The sequence below is a fragment of the Delphinapterus leucas genome, chromosome 14 (assembly GCF_059928025.1).
Source record: "Delphinapterus leucas isolate spDelLeu-1000000601 "Yukka" chromosome 14, BTC_Dleu_Yukka2, whole genome shotgun sequence".
NCBI lineage: Eukaryota > Metazoa > Chordata > Mammalia > Artiodactyla > Monodontidae > Delphinapterus > Delphinapterus leucas.
Window position 1 is genome coordinate 10,963,408 of NC_143142.1, and position 12,160 is coordinate 10,975,567.

General features: G+C 42.7%; 1 protein-coding gene across 11 annotated transcripts in view; it reads right to left on the reverse strand.

The window, feature by feature from the left end:
* The window catches only part of SUDS3 (SIN3A corepressor complex component SDS3), a 91,980-nt gene that overhangs the window by 64,538 nt on the left and 15,282 nt on the right, over positions 1-12,160 (reverse strand). For all 11 annotated transcript variants that reach the window (XR_016387495.1, XR_016387493.1, XR_016387494.1 and 8 more), the window contains 4 exons: positions 8,006-8,101; positions 7,003-7,064; positions 6,820-6,841; positions 5,540-5,645 (listed from right to left, as the gene is read on the reverse strand). Coding sequence is in view for 5 of the 11 variants with exons in the window: in XM_089894502.1 (XP_089750628.1) it covers positions 5,540-5,645; positions 6,820-6,841; positions 7,003-7,064; positions 8,006-8,101 (286 nt within the window). In the remaining 6 variants the exon portion in view is untranslated. The remainder of the gene's footprint in view (positions 1-5,539; positions 5,646-6,819; positions 6,842-7,002; positions 7,065-8,005; positions 8,102-12,160) is intronic.

Consider the following 12,160-nt stretch of genomic DNA (forward strand, 5'->3'; position numbering starts at 1 on the left):
AAAAGATCTGCAATAACAAACCCAAAACAATTAAGAAAATGGGAATAGGAACATACATATCGATAATTACCTTAAATGTAAATGGATTAAATGCTCCAACCAAAAGACACAGGCTTGCTGAATGGATACAGAAACAAGACCCCTAAATATGCTATCTACAAGAGACCCACTTCAGACCTAGGGGCACATACCAACTGAAAGTGAGGGGATGGAAAAAGATATTCCATGCAAATGGAAATCAGAAGAAAGCTGGAGTAGCAATTCTCATATCAGACAAAATAGACTTTAAAATAAAGACTATTACAAGAGACAAAGAAGGACACTCCATAATGATCAAGGGATTAATCCAAGAAGATATAACAATTGTAAATATTTATGCACCCAAAATAGGAGCACCTCAATACGTAAGGCAAACGCTAACAGCCATAAAAGGGGAAATCGACAGTAACACAATCATAGTAGGGGACTTTAACACCTCACTTTCACGAACAGACAGATCATCCAAAATGAAAATAAATAAGGAACTACAACCTTTAAATGATACGTTAAACAAGATGAATTGAATTGATATTTATAGGACATTCCATCCAAATAAATAGAATACACTTTCTTCTCCGGCATTCATGGAACATTCTCCAGGATAGGCCATATCTTGGGTCACAAATCAAGCCTTGGTAAATTTAAGAAAATTGAAATCGTGTCAAGTATCTTTTCTGACCACTATGCTATGAGACTAGATATCAATTATAGGAAAAAGCTGTAAAAAATACAAACACATGGAGGCTAAACAATATGCTACTAAATAACCAAGAAATCACTGAAGAAATCAAAGAGGAAATCAAAAATTACCTAGAAACAAATGACAATGAAAACAACACAACCCAAAACCTATGGGATGCAGCAAAAGCAGTTCTAAGAGGTAAGTTTATAGCAATACAATCCTACGTCAAGAAACATGCAAAATCTCAAATAAACAACTTAACCTTACACTTAAAGCAATTACAGAAAGAAGAACAAAAAACCCAAAGTTAGCAGAAGGAAAGAAATCATAAAGATCAGATCATAAATAAGTGAAAAAGAAATGAAGGACAATAGCAAAGATCAATAAAACTAAAAGCTGGTTCTTTGAGAAGACCAACAAAATTGATAAACCAGACTCATCAAGAAAAACAAGACGACTCAAATCAACAGAATTAGAAATGAAAAAGGAGAAGGAACAAGTGACACTGCAGAAATACAAAGGATCATGAGAGATTACTACAAGCAACTCTATGCCAATAAAATGGACAACCTGCTAGAAAAAATCGAACAAATTCTTAGAAAAGCATAAGCTTCCGAGACTGAACCAGGAAGGAACAGAAAATATGAACAGACCAATCACAAGCACTGAAATTGAAACTATGATTAAAAATCTTCCAACAAACAAAAGCTCAGGACCAGATGGCTTCACAGGAGAATTCTATTAAACATTTAGAGAAGAGCTAACACCTATCCTTCTCAAACTCTTCCAAAATACAGCAGAGAGAGGAACACTCCCAAACTCATTCTACGAGGCCATCATCACCCTGAAACCAAAACGAGACAAAGATGTCACAAAGAAAGAAACCTACAGGCCAATATCACTGATGAACATCGATGCAAAAATCCTCAACAAGGGCTTCCCTAGTGGCGCAGTGGCTGAGAGTCCGCCTACTGATGCAGGGCACAGGGGTTCATGCCCCGGTCCAGGAAGGTCCCACATGCCGCGGAGTGGCTAGGCCCATGAGCCATGGCCACTGAGCCTGCGCGTCTGGAGCCTGTGCTCCGCAACGGGAGAGGCCACAACAGTGAGAGGTCCATGTAACGCAAAAAAAAAAAAAAAAACCCTCAACAAAGTACTAGCAAACAGAATCCAACAGCACATTAAAAGGATCATACGCCATGATCAAGTGGGGTTTATCCCAGGAATGCAAGGATTCTTAAATATACGCAAATCAATCAATGTGATACACCATATTAACAAACTGAAGGATAAAAACCACATAATCATCTCAATAGATGCAGAAAAATCTGTTGACAAAACTCAACACCCATTTATGATAAAAACTCTCCAGAAAGTAGGCAAAGAGGGAACCTACCTCAACATAATAAAGCCCATATATGACAAACCCACAGCCAACATCATTCTCAATGGTGAAAAACTGAAACCATTTCCTCTAAGATCAGGAACAAGACAAGGTTGTCCACTTTCACCACTACCATTCAACATAGTTTTGGAAGTTTTAGCCACAGCAGAGACGAAAAAGAAATAAAAGGAATCCAAATTGGAAAATCAGAAGTAAAACTGTCACTGTTTGCAGATGACATGATACTACACATAGAGAATCCTAAAGATACACAGAAAATTCTTGCATTCCTAAACACTAATGATGAAAAATCTGAAAGAGAAATTAAGGAAACACTCCCATTTACTACTGCAACAAAAAGAATAAAATACCTAGGAATAAACCCACCTAAGGAGACAAAAGACCTGTATGCAGGAAACTATAAGACACTGATGAAAGAAATTAAAGATGATACAAACAGCTGGAGAGATATACCATGTTCTTGGATTGGAAAAATCAACATTGTGAAAATGACTCTACTACCCAAAGCAATCTACAGTTTCAATGCAATCTCTATCAAACTACCAATGGCATTTTTCACAGAACTAGAACAAAACATTTCACCATTTGTATGGAAACACAAAAGACCCTGAATAGCCAAAGCAATCTTGAGAACGAAAAACGGAGCTGGAGGAATCAGACTCCCTGACTTCAGACTATACTACAAAGCTACAGTAATCAAGACAGTATGGTACTGGCACAAAAACAGAAATATAGATTAATGGAACAGGACAGAAAGCCCAGAGATAAACCCATGCACATATGATCACCTCATCTTTGATAAAGGAGGCAAGAGTATACAATGGAGGAAAGACAGTCTCTTCAATAAGTGGTGCTGGGAAAACTGGACAGCTACATGTAAAAGAATGAAATTAGAACACTCCCTAACACCATACACAAAAATAAACTCAAAATGGATTAAAGACCTAAATGTAAGGCCAGACACTATCAAGCTCGTAGAGGAAAACATAGGCAGAACACTCTATGACATAAATCACAGCAAAATCCTTTTTAATCCACCTCCTAGAGAAATGGAAATAAAAACAAACAAATGGGACCTAATAAAACTCAAAAGCTTTTGCACAGCAAAGGAAACTATAAACAAGACGAAAAGACAACCCTCAGAATGGGAGAAAATATTTACAAACAAAGCAACTGACAAAGGATTAATCTCCAAAATACACAAGCAGCTCATGAAGCTCAATATCAAAAAAACAAACAACCCAATCCAAAAATGGGCAGAAGACCTAAATAGACATTTCTCCAAAGAAGATATACAGATTGCCAACAAACACATGAAAGATGCTCAACATCACTAACCATTAGAGAAATGCAAATCCAAACTACCATGAGGTATCACCTCACACTAGTCAGAATGGCCATCATCAAAAAATCTACAAACAATAAATGCTGGAGAGGGTGTGGAGAAAAGGGAACCCTCTTGCACTGTTGCTGGGAATGTAAATTGACAGCCACTATGGAGAACAGTATGGAGGCTCCTTAAAAAACTGAAAATAGAACTACCATACGACCCAGCAATCCCACTACTGGGCATATACCTTGAGAAAACCATAATTCAAAAAGAGTCATGTACCACAATGCTCATTGCAGCTCTATTTACAGTAGCCAGGACATGGAAGCAACCTAAGTGTCCACTGAAAGATCAAACAATAAAGAAGATTTGGCACATATATACAATGGAATATCACTCAGCCATAAAAAGAAACGAAATTGAGTTATTGGTAGTGAGGTGGATGGACCTAGAGTCTGTCATACAGAATGAAGTAAGTCAGAAAGAGAAAAACAAATACCGTGTGCTAACACATATATATGGAATCTAAAAAAAAAAAAAAGGTTCGGATGAACCTAGGAGCAGGACAGGAATAAAGGCACAGACATAGAGAATGGACTTGAGGACATGGGGAGGGGGAAGGGTAAGCTGGGATGAAGTGAGAAAGTAGCACTGACATATATACACTACCAAATGTAAAATAAATAGCTAGTGGGAAGCAGATGCATAGCACAGGGAGATCAGCTCAGTGCTTTGCAACCACCTAGAGGAGTGGGATAAGGAGGGTGGGAGGGAGACACAACAGGGAGGGGATATCGGGATATATGTATGCATATAGCTGATTCACTTTGTTATACAGCAGAAACTGACACAACATTGTAAAGCAATTATACTCCAATAAAAATGTTAAAGAAAAAAAAAAAGATCCGGTTTACAGACAGAGCCAGCCTTCATCTTCCAATGTGTTATTAACTCACTGCAGCCTCAGAGGTGGAACGGATTTATTTTAGGCATCACGAGGTCTCTAAGCATTTTCCCCAACTTCAGAAATACAATATTATAAGGTTATCAGCTAACACAGTGTTGGGGTTTTTTAAGAAAGCTCAAAACATTCAAAATAACCACAACTCTAATTTTGGAATTTTGGGTTAAATAAATATATTGAAACTCAAAAAAATCATATAACCATTATAAATGACAATTACAGAGATCATACAATAACCCAGAAAAACATATAAACAAGTGGAAAGGCAGTAGGCAATTATGTGTCTGCCATGACTTAACCTGAGTGAGACTATGCCTGCATGTGGGCAATGAATAAAAGGAAGAAATTCGAATTTAAAGAAAAGGTGGCAGGGTCCCGGTGACTTAACACCTAGGAGAATGCCTAGTCACAGAGCAAACAGTAAATATTTGTTGAAAGAGTAAATGCATGAGTATTTGTTTTTCACATTGTTTTGCCATTTTCTTCCCAATGAAAACGCTGGTGGTCTGAAGGTTTCAAACCGTCTTCAATCTAAACTAGTAACGTTTTAGGATACACCTCCCCCGATTATTTTTCCTGGACCACTCGTGCTAGAGGATGTTGCATGCAAAAGGGTACCTCAGTCAAATAAACAACACCTAATAACATCTCAGAAATTCACAGTGTACATTAGCATATCAGAGGACCCAGAGTGCTACAATGATGAAACCCGTTGGTCTTAGCTAACACGGCCATTCCCCCAAACTCATCTGACCACAAAATCCTTTCTTCCACAGAACTCCTATTAATTTTAGCACACAGGGGTGCAGTTAAGAGGCGGCAGAGCGGGACATAAGCCCTGATGCCAGTCTACAGGGGCACCACAAGTTCTAGTATGGTGAGAGCAGCATGGAGGGAGAAGGGGGGCCACTACTAGAAGAGGACGTTTTGGGGAAGCACTGCCTTCAGAGAGCTAAAAAGCCGTATGGATCCAAGACTCCTGACAACTTCTAAATGCTCCTCTACCTTTAGTTAAGCAGCAGCCACGCTCTGAAATAACAACTATAGACAGCCCCAGCCCTATTTCCAAATGGTTCTTTTGAGATTCTAACGAGTAATCTGTGTTTACCAAGAACATACCATCTTTTATCATAGTACAGTTTGCCATCTTCTATCCGAGCTTCAAACCTCTGGGCTGGAGACTCTGCAGGTGTGGCGGGCAAGTGTTCGGGAGAGGATGGGGATGCTGGAGGAACCAAAGAGACATTTCAATGACTAAGTGTGGCATGAGCATGCGAGTCCACCAGCTAACATGCTTTCATTGAAATGCTATTAAAACGGGGGAAACAATCATGATCAAGTCCTTACAGTTGTAATAAATGGGAATTCAACAAAATTCTTGTACATCACATCTAACTGAATCCCTAAAGCAACTCTGTGAGGAAGGCAAGGCAAAGAGAAACCTCACCACACAGAAGGGAAACTGAAACCTAAGGCACCGACAGGCTAAGGGGTTTGCCCAAGGTGACTCAGAGTAGGACTGTACCAACACTGACCATCAGAAGCTCCAATGGCAAGAACTAGAAAAATCTCTTTAAATTTATAAAAATGGAATCATTTCTAGAAATATTTATTACAAAGCAGGGCAGGTTACTGGGCATGTATGGAGTCAAGCTAACACACTGCTGATAACTGCAGTGGGTTCAAATCATCTAAATTCACACACTCACAAAACCCCCTCCCCACCAGGCCTTCAGAAACTCAGGACATCTCTGTGGACCATGGCAGCTCTCAGAAGGTAATTATCTAGAGCGAGAAGAATCTTGTTTTCTTTCACAAGACTTGGCTGGTAGAGGGATGTGTAAGTAATCGCAGCGCTTAAAACCAAAAAAAAAAAAAAAAGCCTTGTCAGTTCAGAATTCTATTTTGCAGCCTAGCAACGACCTTTAAGTGCTGCTCTAAACAGAAGCACCCCGAACACTGGGTGGGTCTCCTCTGTAAGCTGGGACTGGGAGCAGCCCGAGAGGCCGTTACCAGAAGCAGCTGCGAAAAGCCACTGGGTAAGCGTGCCTCGTACTGAACTCCACAAAGCAACTCACACTGCAAAACCCTTCTGGTTTCATTTTCAGAAATGCATGTGCACTTAAATCTTATGCCTGATGCCTACAAAGAAGGAAATGTCTCTCTTAAAATAAATCCTAAGGAAAAGACAAAGTAACTTTAACATAGCAGGATTAAAAAAAAATAAATCAGGGGAGGGTACACATGAGGTCCACTCCAGTTTTCATGATGACTGCTCTTAGGCAAATGATGAACATTTTGCTTTGGAAAACTGCAACAACTCCCTGTCAGGTATTCGCATGCTTTTCCAACAATATGATAAAAAGATTGCACGAATGCCAGCAACATCGTGCACTTACCTGGTCTCTTGGGTGACTTCAGCTGTAAGAAGAACAAAAAAATCTTAGAGAAAATCATTTCAGATACAACGTAAGGTGTCAAAGGTATAAAAGTGATTTAACAAGTAGCAATGAGAACAAAATAAAGCAGAAAACCCACATCAAGCCTACGCTTTCAAATGAATCAAAAAAATCGAACTGTACCTTATTTAACGTTCTCAGATCCTCCATGATCTGTTCATCTGTTAACAAATAGTTTAGCTGGGGTGTTCAGAGTTAAAGGAACGTGTCTGAAAAGGATGGCTGCCAAGCAAATAGAAAGAAACAAAATGGTGCCAGGGTTTGAGAATCTACAAAGTGAGAGTCTGTTCCGCCATGTTTCTACAGGTTGCCTCTTGGAACTTTTTGATCTTCCTACTAAATGTCATGGAGCCAGGTATCTAAAAGAATTCACATCCCCCGCCATCTTACAAACTTCTATGGTAAGAAGGTGAAATGAGACTCCATAGGTAACTACAACAACAGTGAGAGCCCAGGCCACAGTAAAGAACTTCATCCTCAATGTGTGAAGTGCTTTTGTTCCAAAGATCTGAGACTTCCACACAGGTACAGGATTAATCTTGCCTGACAGCTTCAATTCTCAGTGGATAAGATGAAGGGAACGTGAAGTTATGCCCCTTCCTCGTGGCAGACAAATAACAAAACCATTTTGTACAAATGGCTATTTATTATCTCCTCGAGACGATGGAAACAACACTCCCCCATGTGTCCCCTTCCCATTCCCACTGTTATGATTAAAGGGGCTTCTTGATGTCCAACTGAGATCTTTTGCTTTAATTAAACAACAGTTTGCAATCCACTGTTTGGGGGACATAGCTGACTGAAGTACGAAAGGCAAGTATTACGGTCCTCATTTCACAGATGGGAAAATCTAAGGCACATGAATCTCCCAGTGAGTGTCAAAACCAGCACAGAGTCCCTTTCCAAATAACTGCTGTCTATAAATTCCTCCCACTCAAAGCAGTAACAATTGAGGACTCCAATCATAAAATGGCCATCCCCTACCTCCTGGATAAATACATGTGCTTTCCAGCCAAACATGACAATTTCTGAAGGACCACGGCCATGTGTATTCTATCGAATGGAAAAGCAAAGGATTCAACAGTCTAAAGGAAGAAAAGTGATTAAGGCTTGATGCAACGGATATCAGGAGCAGGTTTTCGTCTCTTGTCTGGGATGGGGACAGGATCATTTGGTCGCCTCCGCAACTTTCTGGTCATGATGGGTTTCACTTCCATAGAATCTGTGGCAAGAATGGAATGGGTGAATCTATCCAACTCCAACCTGAAGTCAGCAAGAATTTGCAGTGTAAGAATATCGGCCCCAGAGCCACCCAATCAGAAGTGTTTTATCGGGGACGTCTGGTCCACACATGGCCCGAGTCAGACACCGTATCAGACTTTCGAGGGGTCTGTGCTCAGGAGACTCAGACCTGCTGACCTAAGAGCACACCCCTCTCTGAGACACAGCCCCGCCCTGCAGCCTTCCACTGCAGCCACGGCTGGCATCTCTCCGGCTCCCTGGAAACTAGAAATTTTCCTCTCTCTCCCTCAAATCAAGAGGCCACAGAGCAGTAGGCTCTTGGGATCGAAGGAACCTTTGGGTCATCTCTAATTCCCGCTGTTCCCACAGAGAGTGGGTAAACTAGAGCCCACCGGCATGAAAGGCCCTTTGAGAGGCCTCTGGCCTCAGGCCCAACATTTTTACATGAGATTTACAAACCTGGGCTCTTTTCATTTTACTTTATAACCTTTTGTGACTGCTTGACTATCCAGACTGATACCCTGAGGGCTCCTGAGAAAGGCCTCCTTTCTTCCTCCTCGACTCACCCCTCACCACACACTTTTCCCCGCCTGCCACCTGCAGCGGCCACACAGATCTCTCCTTCTCTCCTGCTCTGCCTCCTTGGAGTTCTTCTTGCTGGCCTGCTCCTTAGACACTGGTGCTCTGCGGGGTCCAGTCAGTTCTCAGCCTGGATCCCGGTGAATTTCCCATCACCAGTTCCAGCCCCACCCACCCCGCTGCATGGCATCCCACACCCCATGACGTAACACACTCTCCTCCAGGTTCCACATGAACCCACTTCTTCCCCATGTCTCAGGCCCCAAGGTCATCTCCCCAACGACCCACCCGTCCCGGCCGGAGCCAACTGTCATCTGTGACTTGTCTTTCTTCACCCACACATCAGACCCACCAGATAATGACACTTCTGCCTGTGAACGGCCTCTCAACTCCATCCCCTCATCACACCCTGTCTCCCTCAAAGGGATCTTCGGAAGACATGAACCGGATCATTTAGCACATCACTCTTTCTATGAAATGTTTCAATGGCTCGCCATTGGCTACAGAATAAAGGCCGTGTCTCCCTTCCAGTCTCCCTCCCTTCTCCTTCCTTCACACAGAGCCCGGGAGCAAGCTTTCAGCTATTCTGTTACCCGAGGGCACCTTACTTTTTATGGCTTCAAGCCTGTGTGTGCTGCCCTCCGCCTACCCTCCTCTTTTCTGCACAGAAACTCCTACACAACATCCTCGGAGAGCAGCTCAACACTGCCCCTGCTGTGATGGCTTCCCCAGAGTCACGCCGCCTTCCCAGTAAGCAGAGCATCTGTACAAACCCCTACCACCAAGCGCCAGCATCTGGGACACTCCCCCAGCAGATGCATGGATTCCACCCCAACGCCAAGCGATCGTTCTGGCGCACGGGAGGGGCTGGCTGCACGGGGTTTCCTGCAGAACAACTAGATGAGGTCAAGTCTGATGATGAGATGCAGTTAATTCATGACTACGCATCCTATGTGCAGAGCAGACAGGACAGCCTTAGGGAATTCAACATAGCCCATCCACCACGGCAACTCCCGAGACCCGAGAGGCCTTGGTTTGTGCAAACAAAGTCAAAAGGCATGTCTGCATGTTGCTCTTAAGAAGAGAAATGGGCAATACTGACTTTTCTCCCCTAGGAATGGAGGTAAAGTGACCAGAACCAGTGACCTAGTGAACATTCATAAAGGTGTATTCAGAAGTGGGGACGGAAGGAGGACAAACACGCACCCACCCCTGGGAAAGGGGGGCCTTCTCCCTAAAAGACACCTCTTACCCTATGCTGAGATGCCACCCTTCTCCAGTTTCTTACTGGCCGGGTGGGTGGGTATCCCTGCGGCCGCTGTGTGACATAAGGCAAGCTGTGTAAATACTCTTACGTCTCAAGTTTCCTCATCCATAAACTGGAAATATCAATAACACTTCCCTCGCAGGGTGCTGTGAAGATTACATGAGATGGTACATGTGAGGCCCTCAACATAGTGCCTGGCATAATAAGAGTTCAATCAATGCTAGTTTTTATTATCATGTTGTTAGCCAGGAAAAAAATCATACAAAGATCTTTTTGAAAAGTCAAGGCACAAAAAAAAAAAAAAAAAAAGTCAAGGCACAAACAGCTGGAACAGAAGTGATACACCTGAAGGAAAGTAATGTCAACAGTGAGGCTTGCAACATTCAGACCTAATTTGGAAGACCAAAGAGCACCAGAGAAAAGGCACCAAGTGTGCCCTACCCTCCAGGGGTGGGAGATGCATGATGGAAGCAAGCAAAGGTAGAGATGAAAGGATGTGGGAAAAAGCCGGTCTGACCATGGCCAAAAAACTCAGAAAAAAATAACTCCATCACTCACAAAGCAGAAAGCATAATTGAATTCTCCGCATGAGATGGTGAAAATCAATCCACATTATTGGTCTAGTCACGGTAATAACCTAATCAGTTTACCCAAAAGACTACTTCAGCACAAGGAAGGTGCTCTGAAGGAGCCGCTAAAATTAATTAGCACGTCCCCATCACCAGCCAGGAGAGTGAGTGAGGAGGGAGCAGTCCTGGCCAGGGGTCCAGGTGGAGGATGTGATTCAAGGGGAAGAGCAACATGTAAGTATCACAGCCCGGAACTACACAGTAAGATTACCTACTTAACTCACTTTGTTCCAATCCCAGCCAGATATGCATGGTCGGCTTCTACGGACGATTTTTTCATAGAAAGATGGGATGTGCTGACCACCTGGGTTTGAGTGGGCCTGGAAATTCTATTTCTCACCAGAAGAAACAGGCTGGCAGGCTGGGTTTATTTTTTATTTATTTTTAACATCTTTATTGGAGTATAATTGCTTTACAATGGTGTGGTAGTTTCTGCTTTATAACAAAGTGAATCAGCTATACATATACATATATCCCCATATCTCATCCCTCTTGTGTCTCCCTCCCACCCTCCCTATCCCACCCCTCTAGGCGGTCACAAAGCATCGAGCTGATCTCCCTATGCTATGCGGCTGCTTCCCACTAGCTATCTATTTTACATTTGGTAGTGTATATGTGTCCATGCCACTCTCTCACTTCGTCCCAGCTTACCCTTCCCCCTCCCCGTGTCCTCAAGTCCATTCTCTACATGTGTCTTTATTCCTGTCCTGCTCCCTAGGTTCTTTAGAACCTTTTTTTTTGTTTAGAATCCATATATATGTCTTAGCATACGGTATTTGTTTTTCTGACTTACTTCATTCTGTATGACAGACTCTAGGTCCATCCACCTCACTACAAATAACTCAATTTCATTTTTTTATGGCTAAGTAATATTCCATTGTATATATGTCAGGCTGGGTTTATTAACATCTGTCTCCTGGAAGTTTGGCCAGGAGCCCCAAGGGCTCAATCTAGGTGCACTGACAAAAACCAAACTTCTGGAACTGAAACTCAGACCTTGGAGTGTGGCCACCCTGGAGAAGGCACTCCAGCAGGAAATAGCTTCCTCTCGGACATCATGCACCAAGCACAAAGCATCTCCAACTGGCTTCAACCAGAAAGCCTCCCTGATCCAGAGGACTATTTTTAGGTTTGCTTCCTGTGAATAAGTGGGGATAAAATGTGCAGAATCTAACTGAACGTCCAACAATTAAACCAGAGGCAGGGGAGCATTCGTGACAGAAAACACCAAGCAAGCGATGAGACCAGGTGCACAACTCCCCTCCACACCACTGTGTATATGTGGCCTTGAATCGTGTAAATCCTACTGGTCTGCTCTCCAGATGGGCCCGCTGGCTAAGAAATGGGAGCGCAGGATGAGGCAGTACTAAGCCACAGCCCTATGGAGACATAGTCCTGATAACGCTAATTACCTTTTAACACACAACTATGGGGTACTGGCTGGCTTTTGGCTCTGCACTTCTCAAGGCAGAGTCATTCACTCCAATAGCCCACCCGCCTACAGGGCACAGATGCAGTAAAAGCTTCACTTTAACATACTTGCACCATGAAAACAAACTCACAC